The sequence below is a fragment of the Colias philodice genome, chromosome 29 (genome assembly GCF_061535455.1).
Source record: "Colias philodice isolate Cphi_HAF_F1 chromosome 29, ilColPhil1 Martin Lab GWU primary, whole genome shotgun sequence".
In the NCBI taxonomy this organism is placed as follows: Eukaryota; Metazoa; Arthropoda; class Insecta; order Lepidoptera; family Pieridae; genus Colias; species Colias philodice.
The window spans coordinates 1,689,794-1,713,902 of NC_143114.1; the positions used below are offsets into that span (position 1 = coordinate 1,689,794).

General features: G+C 35.0%; 1 protein-coding gene across 3 annotated transcripts in view; it reads left to right on the forward strand.

Moving 5' to 3' along the window:
• The window catches only part of neur (E3 ubiquitin-protein ligase neur), a 39,176-nt gene extending 16,632 nt beyond the window's left edge, over positions 1-22,544 (forward strand). For all 3 annotated transcript variants that reach the window (XM_089712816.1, XM_089712814.1, XM_089712815.1), the window contains exons 2-4: positions 17,801-17,973; positions 18,439-19,542; positions 19,873-22,544. In XM_089712816.1, the coding sequence (XP_089568942.1) occupies positions 17,801-17,973; positions 18,439-19,542; positions 19,873-20,304 (1,709 nt within the window). In that variant the 3' untranslated portion in view covers positions 20,305-22,544. The remainder of the gene's footprint in view (positions 1-17,800; positions 17,974-18,438; positions 19,543-19,872) is intronic.
• Positions 22,545-24,109: the final 1,565 nt, after the last annotated feature.

The following is a 24,109-nucleotide window of genomic DNA, read 5'->3' on the forward strand; positions in this document are numbered from 1 at the left end:
TTATTTCTACATTTTTCTTGAGTCACGAAGGCCTCAGGAACATGTACTTCGAAGTCATGCCTGCGTATTAATTGTATTGTTTCAATTAAAACACACACGACCAAGGACCACGACATTTTATTATATTATATAAATTATGTGAATAATTGTTAGCTTGTATCACGATGCAATGGAAGGGCGGTAGACTTAAATTAAATAATATTAAGCTGAACAGTTTGTGTTTGTTAGTTTGAACGCGCTAATCTCAGGAACTATTTGGTAAATTATATCGGTCTTAGATAGCCCGTTTATCGAGGAAGGCTATAGGCTATATATCATCACGCAAGACCAACAGGAGCGGAACAATGCGGGTAAAACCGCGGGGCACAGCTAGTATTATATAAAAAAATGGGTAAATATTAAACAAGCTTACTAACAAAAGATAAGAAACAGACCGGTTATTTGACTAAATAATAATTGACCACATGTTTAAGTACTGTCGAAGAATAAAAGATTTTCTGTATTGAAATTCGTCATGTTTCTCTAAGACAATAGGTAATCGCAAGCTTTTGTAAGCACTTTTGGCTAAGAAAAAAAAAATAAAACAATACATTCAGTAAAACTAATCTTGCCAGATGTTACGAATTTGAAAATGCAATAATGGCTGCCGGATATAAGGTGAACCGGAACACCAGATGTCAACGGCGTATGTTCCAATCATCTGGCGTTTGAATTTGGAATTGGCATTGGCGCGTATTTCGCAGGTTTTTTTTTAATTTAATCTATTTTTTTCGGGTGCTGCCAGTTAAAGAAATATAATTTTTTTTTATCTGAATCAATCGTTCATTTGTTTTTTATTTTTATTTCGTCTAATATATTTTGATCGGATATGTTTCCAGTTATTTAGAAATACTGTTGTTTATTAGGAATGCTTGTTGTATTAACTTTGATTGTCGTTTAGGACGATTTTTATCTCTTATTTGGGAGTTTGGGACGATAATGTGTCCTAGTGATTTTTATGTTTTAACAATTTCTACACTTTAATGGAAGAAGATTCCTGCGTTTTAATTCTTATTTTTTTTCTTATTTTTATTGAGATGGCTATCTATCATTTTGCGTTCTTTTCACACATTATATTATATACATATTTATATTAATATGTACCTACCTACCTACCTAGGCTATGGATCAATGAACCCGTACCGATATAAATTATATACAAACGCCTGTTGTATTTTTTTGCAAACGATGTGTATCTCGCCTAAGATCGTATAACTTATAAGGGATGGCCTCCGAAAGGTCGAGTTGAAAAAATTAACAGCTGTTTATGAATTTCTTGGACGGTGCGAGCAGCTGACTCGTTAGGGCTGTCGATTGTTAGTTTTTATTTCGTATTTTATGTGTTTACTATTGGATGTTTTAATGTTTTATGTGTTGTGTATTGGTTACTTTGATATTGTGTGTCAATATATCGTTCGTATGTTTAAAAAATAACTTAAAGTTTGTAATAAATTTCTTTAATCTTAGATACTTAATGATTTTTCTTAGTATTTATATAATTTACTACCATTGAAGATTTTAATTTATGGAGTTGGTTTGAGAATGAATATCCTACATAGAGCATAATTTAGCTCTTCAATTAAAAATAATTACATATTAATATTTTTGTAATTCATAAAGTCGACAACCCTAAGAAATGCGCATACGCAGCCCCCGGTCCCGTTCGAAACAGCTGAAGTTAGAGCGAGAACGCGCACGTGCGAGCGAGACGGCAACACAACATGTGCTTAAGACTTTTGAATGCCAATAGTAAAACATCTGTTTGTTAGTATACAGGCTATGTATTGCTTAAATTTTTAGTTTAGGTATAGCAGGAATATAGGTATGTTTTGTATGTTTTAACTCTGAGTTGTATTTGACCTTATATGGTTATAATATTTTTATTAGTTGTTTAGGATTTTCGTTTAATATTTATCGATATCATTATTAACTAATATTAACTATTAAGTAATCTTATTTTCAAATATTCGGTCTATCTTAATAATGTTTGCTTTGTTTCTAAATTCTGAATTAAAATGTGTTTTTGGTATGAGAATACCTACTTTTGATAAGCAGAATTGAACCGATATATTGAATATCCACAAAAACCGTTTTTATAGGTAATGTGAAATATGAACTTCAAGCGTATAATGGTATAATAGTGCGGTGCAAAAAACATAGACGTTTGAAGCACAAAGACGCATCAGCTGGCCCTTACACCTTTCACTGTTTTCTGTCCCTATCACGTAACAAGATTACACCATCTTCCATCCTCTTCCAACAGCCATTAAGAGCAGATGTACGCTCTAAACATTGTTACGTCTTTAATAATTCCCTCTTATTCTTGCAAACGTAAATGTGTATCTTGCATCCTTGCAAGTACATTGGCAGATGTTATTCCCGTCTCTATCGGTTTCATAATGAAAGAAAGAGATTATATAGCAGATGTAGATGTACGTGTCTAATTTGTGGAAATGGTTTCAATGAAATTTATTAGAATTCCTAAAATCGAGGTGTTTAGACCTAAAGAAAGATTCATAGAGCATGAAAAAATTCATCTGATCTAACTTCTTACTAATTTTATACACGTAAAAGTTGAAAGAATGGATAGATGTATATATGTTTGCCATTTCCATTTCGGAAGTATTTTCCCGTTTAACGTAGCTATCATGCGTGTGATTCAACGTTAAATTATCTCTAATTAAGTCCGAGTATCCGAACATAAACAATCCAGAGAGTAACCACAAATCTGTAGATCACGCATTTGAAATTTCGAACCTCGGAGCGTTCGTTCGAACTAATGATCGTGAGAAACCGCCATGGAATGCGACCGTTTCAAAATTCGAATACGGAACGCACAACGAATCTTCGGTGTTGCCGTTTTGGTTGTTGAAAATTGTCAACTTGATTAATAACGAGCTTTAGTAATAAGTTACGGCAATTACTGTTAATGCTGGGTGAAGAATCTGCGAAGTACTTGCTCAATTTAATTGGTACCAAGTTGAGCTGAATTTATGGTTATCTCTTCTTTTGCTTCAGAGTGTATACTACAGAAAAATCTGCAGACAAAATATACATGACACAGGACACTTCATACGTGTTGACAATTGTTAAATTAAATAATGACTTGATTTGCAAAAGCAAGTATCTCTATAGCCTATGTGTTATTCTGATACATAAGCTACGTCACAGCCAAGTTGTTCTAGATCTAATAGCAACAACACATCCATCCTCAAAAACTTTCACGTTTATAGTATTAGTAATAACTTCTTTGTCCTGTCTTCACATTTTTAATTAATTATAAATGTTCAGTTTGCAAAACCATCGAGTACTCACTTACGTAAGAGACGGGAAGACTCGCACAACACCGTTCCGACCGCCCATCCCACGACCTGCCGACCTCTTGCCTCCTCACGATCGAAGCAACGTGGTTATAGTACATTGCGTGCTAGAAACATGCCTCTTTTAGCGTAGTATGTTTGTATGAAATCGACTGATCTGATTCGGTTAGTTTAGCGTCACCTGTATGTTTGTGTGACTACTTTGGAGTCGACTTTAAAAGGACAGATTTAGTTCGAACTATGTGCAGATCCAGGATCGGTACTAGTACATTTCGTGATAAGGGCATGTTAGAATGTTGAAAATATCAGAATTCACTCCAATTAAATTGTGGTAGCTTTCCGCCCTCTCAAAGAAACTGCAAAATCTGTTGAAGATCTATAGCATACATAATGTGACAGCCAGAACCGTTTTTGTTTTATATTATGTACTATGTAGTGATTGCTAGTCTAATAGTCTTACTAATACCACTCTTTGGTGGAAAAGGCATATTTTTGCCCTTGATACATGTTGAGTCATTTATTAATTCTATTAATGTTTACTTTATAGTGTATTTATTACCTTTATTCTACGCGATGTACGATAAACAAAACAATTTGCGACGTCCCTTTCACTGCCGCTGCGTTAACGAAACTGTAAGATGACTACGATTGTGATCTGCTGCGTAATAATAGTACTTGGTTTTGCACGTTCTTGTCGACATAAATGGTATAGTGGATTTCTACAAGCGTATTAACGACTAGTAACTAATATAGTTTAAAAAACATGTTTTAAGGAAATTATTGCATCGTCACATAAGTGTGCAAAGTTTGAATTAAATCTATTCATTTAAAGAGGGTCAAAATCGAATATACATACATAAAAACATACAAGTGAAGCTATAATATATAATAAGCGTGTTGAAAATTGTCAGCTTAGCGCAGGATTTTTACTATTTACGTAAACAGTTCTCACAGTTTCAAAACAAATGGTGTTAATAGAAAACAAAACAATGTCTATTTGCACTCAATTATTGCCAAATGTTTTCTCACAGATACAATAGACCCGTCCGATTAGGGCCCTTCTGGCCTCCTCCACTCAAGCGACAGCTCAAGCCGAGGTTCGTGGTCCCCGTCAAGGGGGGACGCCCTTGTGCATGTCGCTACCAGGGTGAACCTTCAGTTCACCCCCGCGTCCGCGTTAAAATGTAGAAGCCCTTCTGGCTAACATTGAGAGACACCACACAAAAAAAAAAAAAAAAAAAAGATACAATAGAAAATAAGTATAGGTCTACCAGAATCTGATGGCATATTTATATTTAAGAAATAAAAGATTTTTATGTGGCAACTTATTTGACAACTATCAAATTGGATGTCAAATTATTTGTCTTTTTTGCAGTTGATGAATAATTTTTAGGATTTTGTCTAAAAAATCTTCGAAAATGTCGAAAAAGCCGTTGCGATCACAAGCAAGAGGTGTTGTTTATAATGTGTATAGAAAAACATTCGATGAAGAAGGGTCAAACACATCACAATTTTCAATTTTGAAGATTTTATTGGTAAATTGGACTTACCCGTTTTGATACTATAAATTAAAAAATATTATATGTAGGTAACTATAATATTGTTTGTTGATTAGAATGTAATTTTATGAAAACTTATTACAGGAGTTTCTAATACGGCTATTCGTCAAGTCCAAGCTGTCCAAGTCAATTTTATAATGTGTGTCTGTTAATACTTACGAAAATAAACATAATTTTATTTTATTTTTATTTTATTTTATAAAAAATTATAAGCAGTTTTGATCTACATTATCATTATATCGATATTTTCACATGGCATACTGGTAATGAATATTATACAAATATAGGTATGTGTAAATAATAATATGTATTACCTGTATAAAAGTAATTTGTATAATTGTATAAATTATACATGTAAGTATGTACCTACATAATATTAAGTGGATATCTCATTATTAAGTACAGTATTTTCCACTTATGTAATGTGAGTAATGATATTGAGGATAAAATAAAAAATAAGCAGTATCAAGATCGTTCAGTCCATTTTCCCTAGGGTTGCACACTCAAAATTTTGATTTCCCTAATTGCCATCAGATTCTGGTTTACCTATAATAACATTTTCGAACGCATCTGCCAACAGATGTTTTACATTTTACAACACTGGCAACCCTTTTGAATGATTTTTAAATTTTCAAATTTCAAACTTCCTTGAAATCGCGCGTGGGAATCAAACAACTTACACTTGACAATAGTATTAATGAAAATGACCTCTATTAGAATACGATAAGGTGTAAATTACATTTGGCTATGTGTATATTCGTAGTACGTATTGTGTACAAGTTGTGAATTGCTAATTCTTTAGTATGTATTACAATTGCAAGATGCTTTGCTTCCGGCACATTGGCTGATTCACCTGCCGGCGTTTATGATCGCCTAGTACTTTTATAGACTTGATACAGTATTGTCCATTTTATTTGTAGGTACTAAACACTGAAAGTAAAATCTTAAATCTAAATTAATTTTATAACGCAGACAGACATTGCAGTGGAATAACTAGTTTTTTATTCTAATTTAAATGTTATTGTATAGAACGTAATGGCCATTAGAAAATAATACTTGACTTAATTGATTTTTAAATGTTCTGTTTATATTTACTCCGTGAGAACCGTTGGCTTTCACTCGATCGCGTTTACCAGAAATGCTTGTATGGGAAAAATGAAAGGGAACATTCCTAGTAGTAACTCTTCGTAATTCATGGATTCCTAGTACATACTGAGGTTTCTACTACATATTTGTATTGTGTTTGTTTAGTACAAGATTTTGCCTTGATGTTTTCAGTTTCAAGTACATACGTAATTAACATATTATTATTAATATTATGTACATATTACACATTTTTATTGTGGTTTTAGTAATTAATTAACTTTATCTTCATATGAAAATTAATAACGAACATTCCATAACTATATTAATATTTTATTGACCTAAATAAGTACCAGGCGATCAGAGTGTTTGAAGAGTACACTTACATCTCGATATCCCGAATCGAGTTGGTATCGGATGACAAATCGATATATCGCTTACTGAAAGGTGGCGTTCCCACGGCCCGTGGGAGTGCCAGAGCGAGACGAAACTAATCCAAAGTACGTGCGTGCGAGCGAGATGACGGGCGTTTGTGTGCTCTTATTGCGTAAACAGTTACAACTGTCATTGATAAAGAATTTTAGATCGTGCGTCTTTGGATTAAGTTTTAATTGAAATTATCAATTTTCGTCCCCTAATCTATGAAACGGTGATTGTGTGTAGAAAGTTTGACAATCGTTAGAATAAAATGCTCCCATTCTAAAGTTACAACATTACGTTGTAATGTAAATTACGCTAATAAAATTGTTTCATTTTTTATAGATCGTTATCTTTGTATGTCAATGGTGGTTAGACGTGATTTACCTAATATTGTTACACCATTTATTTATTTATTTATTTTGGTCTACCAACGTTTGTTTACATTACATATAACATATCAAAATTCATATACACAATTATGAGGTCAATGTAAAAAAACACTTACAGGTAAACACAACATGCGAAAACTAAGTTTAAAAGTATACAATATAAGCGATAAACAAAAAAAAAACAATGATATATAATGTACTTAATCTATCCTATTCCTTAAAAAGTGAATTGAAAGTTTTGCGGAGCTTGTTGGGGGAGTCTACGAATACATCAAAAAACTCGCTGTAATCGTTTACAGTTTTATAAATTCTCGGAATGGGTGAGTTCCGACCCGATACGGTTCTGCGTTGAGGAGGACACAGCGGCAATAGAACCTTACGAGGATATCTGGAAGCGACCTTTAAGTTAAATTTTTGCAGCACTTGGGGGCAATCGATTTTACCATTGAACAATTTTAAGGCAAATAGTAAATCAAGAAGTACCCGCCGATTATCAAGAGAAGTAATTTTGAAATGAGATAATTGCTTTTTATATGATGGTAACTGTTTTTTTGATTTCCCGCTAGAATAAACAAGGTGCAAAAGAAATCTTCTCTGCTTATTATTATTATCACCATGCTTCGGTAATTGAAATCAATGCAATACAATATTTCTCTATGTTACATTATACATACCACGCATCTTAAACGAGCTTAATAAAAAGCGGAGTTCATTACCTATCAGAAATAAACGAGTAAAGCCTATTTACATCACGGACAATACTCTATAATCATTAATCAGGCTGAAAACGAAACTCTCCCACGCTTCAATTACGGTAAATAAAAAAAACAAAAGCTGTCATCCTGAGCCTGCATAGACGAGGCATAATTGTAGATTCTGCTACGCATAAACAATTATTTGTTTACTTTTTTATTAACATAATTTTTAGCTACATTAAAGAACGATTACAGAATATAAATATTATCAAAATCTCAATCAACCTTTTTTGTACATGTAAGTTCACACGGCAATTATTGGAAAGCCTTGGCTTGTCCGCAACGATCGGTGCCTTGAAAAATTAAAAAAGTAAAAAAGCAATATGGCGTTTCCCGCGCAAAAAGACAGCTAGAAGTGACAATTGCGTGAGAAACGGGATGCGGTACCGTTAACTTGACTGATCTATTTTTACGTTTTATTCTTTTAAATGCGTTGTGTTGCGGTTTATTTTTATACGTTACCGCTCGCGTAGTTAGCATATAATGGCACAGTACATCTTTTATGGTATTAATCTTTGCATAAAAAAGGAAGAAAACATTATTTCATAATGTTGGTATCGTTTACAACCATAGAGTTAAGGAAAATAAAATCTAGGTAGTGATTTTTTTTACACTATTTGTTTATAAATTATGCACAATCGAGTGAATTGAAATAAAATTGAATATACTAACGTATGTAAATTTTATATTCATAGTAAATTTTTAATACAGTCAACGCGACGTCGTCGTCGCGAGTATCATCTAAATATACAGCTGCTATAGGACTATAAAATATAATACAATGAGATAGTGACTATCGTCTTTCAAAGGGCTTATATTATTATAACCGTAATGGATGAAGACTAATTCGTGTATAATTGTGAATGACTCGAAAAAAATGATAATTCTATCTCACCTACACGCTAAGTTCCCACGATGCAAGCGACCAGAGATTACATAAGTCCATTGACAACTATATGTATACATGTATAATTAAAAAAGAATGCGCTTCTATAAATTTATATGGGAACTGTTTGAGCGTGGATTGAAGTTTAAATTATGCATTCGAGATTAGAATATTGTGGTAGGTATGTAAATATTTTATCTTTATTCGAATATGGGAATATAGTGTGTTGGTGTGTAAGGAGTTTAAAACAGACAAATAAGATGCCCAATTCGACTAAATTTTTTGGGTTTGTTAACTCGGAACTTTTAGCTGAGTGAACCGCTTTCATGATACTTTTCTTGTTAGTAAGCCATTATTTAACCAAATTTTACGAGACCGCACACCGCGTGCGGTTTTGTTCAATTTGAAGAGGTTTTAATTTGTTAAATAATTATTCAAATGACATTTGACATGAAATTGACCCATAAAGAGTTGTGTCTTTTTTCTTATTCTTGTACTAGCTTTCCGCCCGCGGCTTCGCCCGCGTTTTCAAAGGAAAACCCGCATAGTTCCCGTTCCCGTGGGATTTCCGGGATAAAACCTATCCTATGTGTTAATCCAAGTTACCCTCTATATGTGTGCTAAATTTCATTGTAATCGGTTCAGTAGTTTTTACGTGAAAGAGTAACAAACATCCATACATCCATACATCCATACATCCATTCATCCATACAAACTTTCGCCTTTATAATAGTATTAAGATTACATGGTTTTTATGCGTACAGCAAGAAATATGAGTATCGGAAAAACGCTTTCTCAAGATGGTGTCTCTTTTCTTTCCGGTCAAAGCGACAAATCTCGCCGCAGTATCCGTAGAACCTACCCCGGCCAGTTTGACATCCCGTGACGCGTCTGTGGTTTATTTATTCTGTGGCTTTTTTATTCGATTTCGTTTGTAATTAATATACGGCTGGCAACATTTTAACCGTTTTGTTTATGGTATACTGGGGCTTACCGTGATAAAGGAGTATTATTGCCAGTGTGGAAAAATGAGAGCTATATAGGTCGTGTATTGTCATTACTTTTCCAAGCTGGAAATAATATTGCTATAAAACAACCGTAACCCGTCTGTAACGTTGTAAAGTGTTTTTAACACGCTTTTATTAGCTTCATCTGTATGTTTGTATGTGATCGACTCCTTTAGACTCGATTTTTATCTTCTGTAAGTAAACTGTAGGTAATGCCGGGTCCAGACTGGTGAAACGTAACATGCAATGTAACATGCAATGTAACATGCAATGAAAGAATTCACCGTCCACATTGCTGCAATGTATCATGAAAGGTAACACACTTTGTAACAATTTCTCATAGTTTGGACGTCTTGCGCGCGCGAATTGTGCATTACACGCGCATGCTACGAGCATTACAAGCCGCGCGCGGAGCGATCCGAAATTTGTCGGTTTTTCGACGAACACAAAGGGGCAAGGAACACGAATACGGGAGGTTCGTAGTGAATGCGCGTTATGAGCGCGCTATGCGTCCACACCAGCAGCGAACATGCAATGAAAGGCAGAATGTTACATTGCATGTTACGTTTCACCAGTCTGGACCCGGCATAAGATATCCCATTTTGACAGTTTGAATAAGTAACCGAAACAACAACGTATTAACATAGTATAGTATGTTTATTTTAAGTATTAATTTGAATTTGTAACACGTTCATAATTTATTAATCATTTCACTTTCATCTTTTCATATTTACCTTTCTTTTTTTCATAATAGAACTTTACGTGTGTTTATCTTCAATTTATTAGTGTGCAAGTATAGTGCCCTAAATAGTCTTCGATAGGGGACGTCTATATGTGTCAGTAAGACTCCCGCGTAAATATGGGCAGCCATTTTGTTTTGCGGGGGTGTGTTATGGAGTAATTTCGTCACAACTGTCGCTCGCAGATGTGGACCCACGGGGATATCGCGGGAGATTGTCTATTGTTGTATATTGTCTATAGGTAGTGGTTTAATAATAGACAATTTATTTTCTGTGAGCTTCTTTGAGGGTAGGTAGCTATCAAGGCGACATAGATTGAAGAGGGTCGGGTCGTGTATCGATAGAGTAAATAGACTGTTTCCTTGACCTATAATGGTTGTCGTAAATGTTATACATAGTTTCATTTGTACGCACAAATTGTTTAATTTCTATTCTGACCAATTAATTAAATAATTTATCAACATTTTGTTACATATGTCTAACTTTGTATTTTTTCAAAGCAGTTTTTATGTGACTTACATAAAATTAGCATTATTGAAAAAATTAAACGCAATGGTGCAATTGAATAACGACGTGTGTTACAGTAACATCGTGTGTCCTTTTCTAACGTATATCATGTATTTATCTGTCTTACTCTTGTACAGAACCAAGTAAGCGTGCAACGATATCACGCGCGGTGGTTTTTTAGAACGTCACGCTTCGATTGTTTTATCTTCACTGGCAACACTAGATCATGAACACGTATTTATAATAAAACCCCTGTCTATTATCTGCTGGCTGGCTGGTTAGTGTTAGAAAATAAAAAAAAAAGATCAGCGATACACACTGGCTGGTTGATGTTCCAAATTTAAAAAATAAAAAAGAAACCACGTTCCCTTTACGCGTTCAAGGGGAATATCATGGCGTGTTTAAGCAGTACTTATTCCAGTGTGTAAAAGTGATGGCGCTAGACAACCTGTATAGCTCTGTCCTTTTCTCACAATGGAATTAGTAGGTACTGCTTTGAGACGATATGGTAAACTGTTTCCACAAAGTTCGACATAGGTTCTGTTTGATTTGTTTTTAATTTCAGAACGCAAACGGCGCGTTAAATATAATCGATTTGAAACAAAGAACTGAAACCCTTTGTAGTTTGAAGGACGAGCTTGAGTCACACCGAAATTGTGTTTCGGTGAAATTAACGATATGCAATTGTGATTCATTTGTTTATACTGAAAGAGATGAGTTTTGTTATTTTGTATGAAGTTTAACTTCAGAAGGACAAAGGCAAAGAAAACGTGTGTGTGTTATTTTGTGATGAACAAACCCATATATCTTAATCTTGAGAAAATGGCAAAGTTTCATGTAAATACATTTAATTTAATTTTAAGGTTTTTAACTTTTTAATGGAATAGTTTAGAAAATATTTGCACGTATAAATGTGTATATATTTTTTACGGAATATTATTATTATATAGAGTTAATAAAAAGCGTATCAATGCATTCGCTTCGATCTATTTTTAAGCGAATCTAAATATAATTGTACGATCGATGTAAAAAACGAAAGATTTAATTCCTCGTTCTATTATTTATGGTTTGTCGGTCACGGTTTCCGAACGTAAGGTCCATGACCTTAGTGTTGCTATATGTTACACTTTTTATTTTCCTCACTTGGGTATAATAGTTCACAATTGTTGTTTTTTGCATTATTGTTGTTGTTTTTCTCTGTCCCTATTTCCCTATGTCCCTTTGTATGTAATCTTTAAAACTACGCAACGGATTTTGATGCGGTTTTTTTTAATAGATAGAGTGATTCAAGAGGAAGGTTTTAGTGTATTATTTATAAGGATTTAGACAAAGCGGGCGAAGCCGCGGGCGGTAAGTTAGTAAACACATATAATCAAAAAGTAATCGTTTTTGTAGAACAGAATTTCCTCAGGGATGTATTTCATTACGCCAAGGGTCTTAAATGTGACGCAGATGGCGTCGAAACGGTGCCCTTTCCTCGCTCATATGAGCCTAAATGGAATTGGGAAGAATTAAGATTATAGGCGATGTTCTGTTTTGATAATAAATTAGCAATTTAGGTCGTGTAAGTTACACACTAAAGTTATACACTAAAGTTTAGTGTAAGTTATACACTAGAGAGTCTATAGATTACACTTTAAAATAAAATAAATTGTAAAACTAAACTGATACTTAATTTGACTATCTTTCAATTCTCGACCAAAAACGCATGAAAATCGGTCAAACCCTTTCTGTGCAGTTTGGTTACAAGCACTGCATAGATATAAATAAGACAATAATTATTAGAAAATCTGTAGAATCTTATACTCACGCAAAATGAAGGAAATATAACCAACTAGCTTTCCGCCCGCGGCTTCGCCCGCGTTCTCAAAGAAAAACCCGTTCCCGTAGGATTTCCGGAATAAAACCTATCCTATGTCCTATCTCGGGTATCAAAATATCTCTATACCAAATTTCATGCAAATTGGTTCAGTAGTTCAGGCGTGATTGAGTAACAGACAGACAGACAGAGTTACTTTCGCATTTATAATATTAGTATGGTTAAACGGAAATTGTAAGAATCTAAAAGCCCTTTTTGATGTTTATGATAATTGATAAGCTAAAGCGTCTTTAGATTTCATTAACAAGGCATACTTTGTTTAGGTTATGTAATATTTGGTTATAATTAGATGACGGGGTTCGTTGCTCTTGTTCGTGTTACATGTGTTCAGTTATAGATAACATGACTGAAATTCATGTTACATGCTGCTGTGATATCGTTATTAATTTTATAATTGATGTCTTATATCGTCGAATATGTAGTAGGTTTGAAGTTCTATCTTATGTGCCAGACTAAAATTTAGACCATTGTATAGTCTGATACGTTAATAAACATACAGACAGGTAGGTAGACATATAAAATTGTTATTGTTTCTATTGCTATATTACAAAGATTCTGATATTAGTTTCGTCAATAGCTATTAGCACAGAAATTGACTTAATCGATCTATAATTGTACAATTTGTATAGATATATTTTACTCATGACGCTTTCGTATATATGAGTTGAAATAATTGCTAGAGAATATAATTCAGACTATGGTCTGAGCGAAATTTCACATTCCAATCCAAAGAGACCTTGAATCTCTAAAGATGTTAGGGTCATCACATACAAATAAGATTACACTCAACACGAGGGGAGCCTCTTTATAACAATACATTTTGCCCTTGGTTTTGAGGGTTCTGCCCCTATCGATTCAGGGTAAGCATCCATTTAACACGATCCAATGGCTTGCTTAAGAATTAGTTGCGCAAATGTTATATTCTCTTATGTATCGTGTGTTTTATTTTGTACAGTGACGTTCATAGCCTAATACATTGAGGCATTGAATGATGTATCCACTCGATGCTCTTAACATTCTTTCTCTGTATATTATGATGGTCCATTTCTATTAGGACGATGAGCATTTCTAATCAAGGCTTTATTTCAACTTTATGTGTAAAGAAATATTCTATCTTTCAATTAATTCTCGATTCTTTCAGAAGCTTTTGTACTATAGTTGCTTAGTGGAAAATAAAGTACCTATATTATGTATGCCTTGCTAATTAGGATTTGGTTCATTTGTTTCACGCACACCTACCTCGGCTACTAAGGTGGCGTGTAAGGTAACGTTGCATCACGTATGACGAACGGAGATGCGCAAGAGCGCGCACGCATCCTGACAAAAGGGAAATCTCGTGGCACAATCGTGGGGTGCACGGCGGAGTGTCGTTGATGCGTAAACGTTTTTTGTATGTTTCCGTGAACGTAGAAGTATAGACCAGTTTCCGTACTGATTACGGTGCGGTGATTTGATAGCCGTAAAGACCAGTTGTTAAAGTCCCTGCCAGCCCCTATCACTTTTCGACGTATGTACATCTTAATAGGCAGATAAGCTGAACAGATCATGCCCAGAAGCTGTGAAACTGGCTATAAATATCTGGATTTATAGAGTGCTAGAAATTCCCTAACAGTTCTGGTGCGATAGGCATCGGAGGTATCTCAGGAACTCGATTCCATCACGCCCAGCCAGGTGTTACGCAGTGCACTGACAGACGCGTCTATTACCGGATCTAGACCAGTGTTGACGTCACGGATGCACTAAGTTTGGCCGCGTAGGTACTAGGAAGACGGTATGACGTCAAGAGTGACATTTACGCGTGGTGGTTTGTTTTCATCCTAAACTGTCTGAGTGGTTCTCGTTTTGTGGTAACGTTGGATGGTTTAATAGGGAATATCGTTTATGTCTTCCGCTTTTTAATAACGTATGACATTCGATGGATGGAGTGAAGTTGGCCTAGCTTTTAAATACTATGCTCTGCGTAGAAGTGTCTTTGAAACTTGTCTGTTTTTCAGTTATTTTATCTAAGTAGAGCGTTCAAAATTCTCCCATGCACTCATGCATTTTTTATCCATAAGTTCCCAAAATAGCGACGCTAATAGTTGCGGTTGCAATCTGTTTATATTAAGAACGAGGCACGTGTCCAAATTAATGGTTTTAAATATAGCAACACAGAAATTAATTTGCCGCACCAATTTGGCTTGAGCAGATGCGTTAAGTATTGGGGTAGTGTAGGGGATGTGTAGTTATTTGTAGAGCTTAATGGTTTTGGGGTAGAAACGTTTTGTTTAGAAGTCCTATTGTATTACGTATTTGTTACGTATGTCGTAATAGGTTTTAGGTTTATAGTTGCACCTATTTTTACTAGTTTTTATTCTGGTTTAGTAAGATTTAAAGCTCTCACGCTCTGGATAACTCGTTCGTGTAATGTTGTAGTAAAATGATATACGTGTGGAAACTGACAGCGTGAAGCCGTTTTCTTTTATTTTAAAGCATCACAGCCTTTTCTAGATTGTGTATTATCTTTTTGCTAGTTGATACCAGCGTTTTCTTTGTTAGTATTCTGCTTTTAAAAGATGTAAGTAATGAATTGATTCTTAGTTATGTTATATTTCTATTTAAACTAGCTCCTGTTGTTCTTAGCGTGATGATATATATCCTATAGCCTACCTCGATAAATCATTTTTCAAATCGGACCAGTACTTCCCGAGATTAGCGCGTTCAAACAAACTCTTCAGATTTATAATATAAGTAGCGATTTACTGTATTTAAATGATGTCTTCCCGTTTCTTTCACTTTCATACCTGACCTGACACAATTGATTGTTACTGTAATGCAATACTTTGCTCGATGTTCAATGATTTCCCTTTATACATGGGTTTGATTACATCCGGACCATATTTTGGGAAGAAATACGAAATCTACGGATCTACTTCCGTCGGATATGATTCCCCTCAGGTTTCCCCTTGTTCAACCACCTGGTGTTAGTACACCCTTATGTATTTGTTTTTCTATACTTACTATGGTTTAGTTTTTTGGTTCAGGATTTCAGGTGATCCCTCTAACATAATATGAAGGGACGTTATCTTATTTAAAGTTTATGTTATAACTATAAAGAAGATTGATTTGAATTTGTTTGTGCGTTTATTGCGATCTAGCTCAACAACTAATCGTTCTATTTTAAAGATAATTTTACTATTTGTATATTAATCTTAATCGAGTAACAAAAACTACATTTTTATTAGGATAAAAATGTTTTTGTTAACCTAGACCAGCGTCAAGTAATCTATTATTATTTTATTTGTTATATAACACTGAGAATTAGTCAAAAACATGTCAAGGAAACTAATAACTATAGGATCCATTTCAGTAAAGTAAGGTATTGATTAAGTAATATGATATCGACATGTCGCAATATATGAATGTTATATAAATTCGCAGTATAATCTTCTTATATATAAAATTCTCGTGTCACAATGTTAGTCTGCATACTCCTCCGAAACGGGTGGACCGATTCTCATGAAATTTTCTGTGCATATCGGGTAAGTCTGAGAATCGGCCAACATCTATTTTTCATATGTACCACGGGCGAAGCCGGGGCGGACCGCTAGTATTATGTATACTTTAGTTATTTGAACCTACATTTATTATATTGCATTATAGTACGAACATGAAGTATGAATCACTCATCAATCAAAATAATTAGCGACTACTGTAGTCATTAACTTGAGATTTCTAATCTTAAATACTTAAAAATCTGTTGAGTAGTTTCTGAATGCAATTGTAACAAACAAAGAGTCTTTTGTCTATTATTCAACAATTAGTTAACTGGCAACATTTGCTTACGTCACGTAATAACTCGTAATAGGTGGAAATGGCTCGTTCAAACGCTTATATTTTCACCCCTCTATAATCTATGGCTTTGTGCGCGCACGTGGCACTTCCTCCCCTCCTTGTTGCGTGAACAATTGGCCAGGAAGTGGAACAAGAGACTTCGTAATCTTGATGGTTAAAGACGCCATCTTGCACCGTTGGCGGGCTTTTTGACATCTGTCAAGTGTCAAGATGGTGGTAGTTTTGGTTGTGATGGCATAAGAGTTTTGAATTTGGACAATATAGCTGTTTGATTATATTTACCGTATTTAATTAGGTTTAGATGCAGCACGTTATGCTATAAATTGCGTGACAGGACTGTTATTATGTAAAGCAGAATGCTAGTGCTATTATTACTACAAAGCAAAAAGCAGCGTACGCGCAGTCTGTACAATTAAAATTTAAAAGACAGTCTGGTCTATTCTTTGTTATAAATTCTTAGGTAATATGTATGGTAATCTTAATGAAATCAAAAGTGAAAACTAACTTTTATTTACTAAAAAATAACACCAGGCGTTTGAGTTAGTTTCACTGACATACATATTATCTTCAATTTACCTAATTAACATCTTTACGAAATTAGTTTAATAATCCAAGCGAAGCGCGCGCGCAAGCTGCGCCCGCATCTGCCGCGCAGGTGTCGTCTTGTACTTAGGGGATAGTTCGATCACCCAATGTTATCTATGTTTGCTGTACGCGACTTGATAAAGGTGGGACGTAATGTTTGAAGAACTGTGTTGTACTGAATTTAACATCTGGTAATATCATATAAACGACATTTGGAAATTATGGAAATACTAGCGGTCCGCCCCGGCTTCGCCCGTGGTACATATTTCGCAATAAAAAGTAGCCTATGTCCTTTCTCGGGTATCAAAATATCTCCATACCAAATTTCATGCAAATTGGTTCAGTAGTTTAGGCGTGATTGAGTAACAGACAGACAGAGTTACTTTCGCATTTATAATATTAGTATGGATAATAAGAAATTGAGGAGAATGATAGGGTACCTATTTCTGTTTTCTCATTAGGAAGGAATAAATAAGAACTACATAGCCTATTTGAAAAACTAACAGAAATTGTCGGAAAGTCCTATAAATTTTCGACACCGTTGCGTTTTATCTATTCTCAGTAATTATTCTTTATAACTGACGTTTCCATAAACTATAGAATATAGATATCTAATTCAGGACTTCTTTTATTTGTATTATAGTCACAGTTAGTGTGCTATTTATTTTAACTACTACGCTCTATGAAGACAAAATTTCCACAGCGTATGTCATATCGCCACATTCTAACGATGGTTTATCCATAAGGTGTGTATTACTTAGTGCTATATAGCTAACAATATTTTCTCCTTGTTACAGCGCCTCGCACCTCATGCACAGGCGGCGCGCCGAACAACCTGCCACCGCTCGGCTTCCATTCCGTCCACGGCGAGAACGTGCGCATCTCCCGAGATGGCAGCACGGCGAGGCGCGTCGAGTCCTTTTGCAAGGGTGTCGCGTTCAGCGCGAGGCCCGTACGGGTTAATGAGAAGGTGAGGAACAGGCATTATCTGGGGATTGTTATTTTTTTCAGTTATCCCAGTTAAAAATAAATGTACATCATTATTTCCTTAAAGAAAACGCATTTTACATTGATTTAAAAAATTATAAAAGACCTCTAAATAATATAAACTGCAGGCTTCTGGGGATTGTGTTTTTTCCTGTTATATTAAAACTAAAGAAAACGCACCGTTGATTTCCAAATTCAAATATTGTTGCTTTAGGATATAAAGTGTTTTATATCCTAAATTTTAATACTTTTTTAGGTAATACCTATGCAAATGGATTTTGATAAGATTAAATATAACAGAACAAAGACAAGCACGAGTCGATACATCAGAAATGAATCATGAATCTAGGTTTATACAAGTTTTATTATGTAATGTTTACTGTTTACATAATATCCTGTAAAAGTTCAAAGTATTACAACTAATAATCTATTTGTTTCCTCTTTTCAGATATGCATTCGTTTCGTAGAAATATCGGACAGCTGGAGCGGTGTCATCAGATTCGGATTTACCTCTCACAACCCGGCCACACTACCCCACCCACTTCCAAAGTACGCCTGCCCAGATCTCACAAACAAACCCGGGAATTGGGCTAAAGCGCTTGGCGAAAGATTCTGCGAAAAAGACAATCTGCTATTCTACTATGTCACTTCAGCTGGAGAAGTGCACTTCGGTATAAATGGTGAAGATAAAGGACTGTTCTTCGCCGGCGTCGATACGAGAAATCCTCTATGGGCATTAGTAGACGTGTACGGAAACTGCACGGCTGTACAGTTCGCGGATCCCAGAACGTTGTACCAGAACAGACAGGCCTCACCTATTGTTGAAGATGACAGGCTCATCGGTAGCATGCGTTCCCTATCAGTTGATGAAGCGTTACCACCACCGAGATTCAAGAATCCCCTAGTGCCCTTAAATCTTCATAGAATGACAGGCAGGAATGTACAGTTTGTTAACGAAAGAGGCGTCGCTGCAAGAATCGAAGCGGAATTCTGTCAAGGATACGTGTTCACAGCGCGGCCCATGAGACCGGGACAAACGATAGTCGTACAAATACTAGCTACAGAAGCCGCGTACGCCGGCAGTCTAGCCATCGGTCTAACGTCCTGCGATCCGGCCACACTCAGACCGTGCGACCTGCCAGACGACGCTGAACAATTGTTGGACCGCCCCGAATATTGGGTAGTTAGACGCGACGCGGCGAACGGTCTGAGACGCGGCGACGAACTGGCCGTCACACTAACACTAGATGGGGAAGTGCGCGTCAGTAGAAACGGCTCCACACCGATAACGGTCATGCACGTAGACCACACGCTACGGCTATGGGCGTTTGTGGATATATACGGGGCGACGCAAAAGGTCAGGATGCTGACGTCTCAAGCGGTTCAAGCGCAGACGCCGCCGCAGCAATTACGAGTATTGACCGGGTCTGCAGCGCCGATAGCGGCTGGAAGCGGTGGGACCGTGCTGGTCGTGAGCCTGCCGCCGCAGAACGGGCAGAACGGTGTTAGCCACCAGCAGGGACTGACGTTGGCTAGCGCGCACTATATTGAGGTAGGTTTGAGATATTTTATTAAATTTATTAAATGATCAAAGCTAAAGTTCTGAGGAAATAGTAAAAGTTGGCAATTTTATTATCTCTGAAGAGTTAATCACGAATAATATTGTAGTCATACCATTCAAGATATAATTTATGTAAAATATAGATGCGGTTTTCCTTAATTAACTGATTATTATTACAATAGGTTATTATTAAAATATTTATTTATTTATTTACTCTTTATTGTACAACAGTCTTATAAAATAAAATACGATTTCCTATTATATCCTTTCACTTGTTGTAACATTAACGATAATTCTAACGGTGTATTTCCTTATTTACAGCCGATACAGTCGTCATCACAAGTTTGCCTCACGTCCCTCCCAATGACGTCACAATCGCAAACTTGCGCGCCCGTCCCCTACCAGAGGCCGCGGGAGGTCTGCTCCACGAGCCAGAACAATTCGAACGAACAAGCCCTCATACCGAACGGACATTCAGAACTGAGACTAGACAGAATTCCCAATGGACCATCCACGAGCAGACCGTCCACATCTCACCAACCAATATATTCAGTCATCGGTGAAGGTGGCGGTCTAACGGGCACAGAGTGCACAATCTGCTATGAAAACCCAATAGATAGTGTGTTGTATATGTGCGGACACATGTGTATGTGCTATAGGTGCGCGGTGCAACAATGGAGGGGCAAGGGCGGTGGCCAGTGCCCCCTGTGTAGGGCGCAAATCAAAGACGTCATACGCACGTACAAGTCGTGATTCGAAAGTGTGAAACTAGATGGCGCTGCGATAAAAGTTGTTACTTGACATTGACAGTTGATAGTTCAGGTTCCCGCGCGTTCAGCTGTCAGTTAGAACTTTTGGCGCGGTGTCATCTGTTTTTTTTAAATGCCAAAAACGCGATTTTGATATGACGATTAATATATTACGATGTAGCCGTTTCGAGTATGTATATAACAATTTTAGTGTGTAAGTAAAAATATCCAATGTATAATTCGAATGAAAATCAGCATCCATGACATGATATGATAAAAATAATATATTTCCATGATTTTGCGTGTAATGGATCGCGTGTCCTTCTATTGATAATTGATATAGCGTTATAATCACATTTAAAAAATATATCCTCACGTAATTATGTATATGAAAATTATTATCTTGACAATTTTTTATTATGGCAACACAGAATAAATATGACATTATGTATTTTAATTGACTTAATTTGCATTTTCACTATAATTATGTAATTTAATATATATATTTTTTTTATAATCACAGTAGATTTGAAGAAATAAATTCCATTCATATATAGACTTCTTATTAGTATAATAATGTATTCTACAGTTGGAATTGTCACAGACTATAAATAGCAGTAAGTATATTACTCTCATAACTTAAAAATATTCAAAATTAGGTGCTTGTTCTATACTGTATACACAATTGAGAACATTTTTTGGTTTAGTTTCTTATTAAAAAACGTCGAAAGAAGTATTATTTTTCGTTATTAGAGTCATATATAGCTGTTTTATATGTAGTCTGTGGATATATCCAACGCTAATATATACACTTGGGGTTGAAAACTTCTGTATGACAATTAGTTATGCTAGGTTTTAAACGTTAGGGTTCCTAGAAATACTAAAGTAGGGCATTTTAGGCTACAAACATCAACGTCCTTATGAGTGATAGGTATTATAACAATTTTAATGTACGACTTTTTACACGTTACCATAAGAAAAATATTTTGTGACGTCACAGCATGGCGAATGCGTAGGAGAATAATCTAAAAGACTAAGTTGCGATTATTAGCGAACAATCAAAAATTGCTTAAAGTTAGTGTTTGATGAGCAAATCTTTTTGAATATGTTGCGAATTGCGAGCTTCGGTGTGTTGAGACGTCACCCGCCATTGTTTGGTGATTTTTTTAAAACAATCGGATACTTAGCCCATGTGGTCATAGACAAGTCGCTATGACGCTGTGTTACTACGCTAAATATCGACGTATTGTTGTGAAATTATCCGAACAAATATTGTTATTTAAAATTATACATGAATTAAACAGAGTAGAAATAACTTCATGAATCAACGTAATATTTTTTTTTAATAGTATCAAATCGAAGAATAAAGACTCGATATATAATAAAATCAGGAATTGATGCGTATTATAAACCTATTAACCATTCCTTTTTGCTCAAGTTATTTTGATATAGGCATATCATTCTATGACTGCACTTTCTTACATATCTTAGATCCGTTTGGAGGCTCTGCATTTAATTGTATTAAAGTATTCTTATCATGCGTGGGTCCATTTTTAATTTTGCCGGTTTTTTCACTTCCATGTTTGAATTCATTCCTTGTTTGTATTTTTTTTCTAACTGCCTTAAATTTGTAGCCGGTTTTATTTTCATTATTGAGTTTAGTTTTAAGATGAGTAAATAAGAGATTTTAAATGATTACACGATTTAAAATCTGTTTTTGTATTTAACAATTATTTATTTCGTAGATTTAGGACAGTAATAATTTTATATGAGTTTCTTAGTTTATGCGAATGTTACGTGGATTGAAGAAAATCGTTTCAATGAATTTATGTGTTCATAATAAATTCCTCGAAATAGTTTTCTTCAAGTTGACTTTTATACCAAAACAGTGTGACCAGTATGTAATCCCCGATAGTAAAACCAAATCTTATTTTTATTTTTGTTGGTACATATTTATTAAGCTCGTATAGTTTTCCATAGTTATGTTTGCCAGTTTAAAATTAATAAACCCAAACTATAGTCATAACACTTTATTATTACAAATTCGGATATGTACCAGCATATTTTTGTGATATAAGTTTTGTTTTTTAAGATTTTTTTTAACACGGTCCCTGTACAGCGTTGTCATCTAGTCGTTAGTAATTTATTTTTATTTTTTTTTTCAATAAATAATTCTTCATTTGATTACGATGTTGGTGTTTAGATTAAGTTTACAAATAAAATGGTTATCAAAGTATTTTGTCTTTTACTTCTTTTTCCCTTATATGTGTACGTTAGAAATCCATACTAATATTATAAATGCGAAAGTAACTCTGTCTGTCTGTCTGTTACTCAATCACGCCTTAACTACTGAACCAATTTGCTACTTTTTACCCCGGGACATGGTATAGGTTTTGTCCCGGAAATCCCACGGGAACGGGAACTATGCGGGTTTTTCTTTGACTGCGCGGGCGAAGCCGCGGGCGGAAAGCTAGTACTATATACTTCACTTTCTATTATGTAGTATTTAAATTCATATATTATTCAATAATGGAACCAATGGTCCAAGATCCCAGAGCCGTAAGATACAACTTATTTTCTAAAGCAATTAAGTTTCGGTTCACAGTAGTCTCTAGTGTACTTTTTAATATCTGAATGTGGAGCTCTACCAGTGACACCTGCGCCACTTGAGCCAAAACTTTTGTCAGACGCTTTAACGCTCAAATAAATGAAATAAATTTATTTTTAAATGTCTGATTTTTATATGTTGTTAAGATAACTATTACAATGTTATATTTTATCAGTCAGACAAATTGCAATGACCAAACATCCCCAAAATTACTCAACCATTAGTATGACCGCGAGACCAATAATACTGAAATAAGAAATTATTTGATTACCCAGATTGGCTTTCAATCAATTACTAGGCACAAAATGAAATGATTGATGATTCAAGAGTGCTTGTCAGGGTTAATCTATTCATAGTTTACAATACTATTATAAACATTAAACAATGACTTCCATCGATCAGACTTAACATTAGGAAGAAAGTAAAACCGCAGGTTCCAGCTAGTGTTCATAAACCTTTATCTATCTTATGTGGTTTATACATAGCTTTCCGCCCGCGGTTTCGCCAGCTTTGTCTTAAACATAATAAAATTTATACCTACTAAAACCTCATCAAAATCCGTTGCGTAGATGCGTAGTTTTAAAGATTTAAGCATACCTACCTTATGGAAGTTATGGATATAGGGATAGAGAAAGCGACTTTGTTTTATACTATGTATACTATATAGTGATATATAATTTAATTTTTAAAGTAATTGTTCTCCATCTTTTTGCTACAAATAATTAACTAAACATTCATAATCAACAAGAACAAATATTGCATAGCGGTATTTTCCTTAACCATGTTCACATATTTTCCCCAATCCTGCGGAAATTTGAATTGTATATTACTGGCAGCATTATTTTAGGCACTGACAGAGCCACGTAGGTTTACTAATTAATAGAAAACGCAAGGTGCGTTTTCTATTCTTACTGATTGTTTAAAATGATTTAATAATAAATTAATATCGTTTAAAAATTTACCTTTTGTTCTGTGCGTTTTCTACACAGGTTTTCTACATGTTTTATTCTACACATTCTACACTTCTTCGCTTCGCTTGTTGTCAGACAATTAAAGGCAAGCAATAGGCACATTATTATAGATTTAGAAAAACAGTTGTTTCCTTTTAATAATAAACATAATAGGTAGAAGTTAATAAACTGTACATACAATAATTTAAAAAATAATATTCTCTGTAATAATCAAAATAATCTGTGAACAT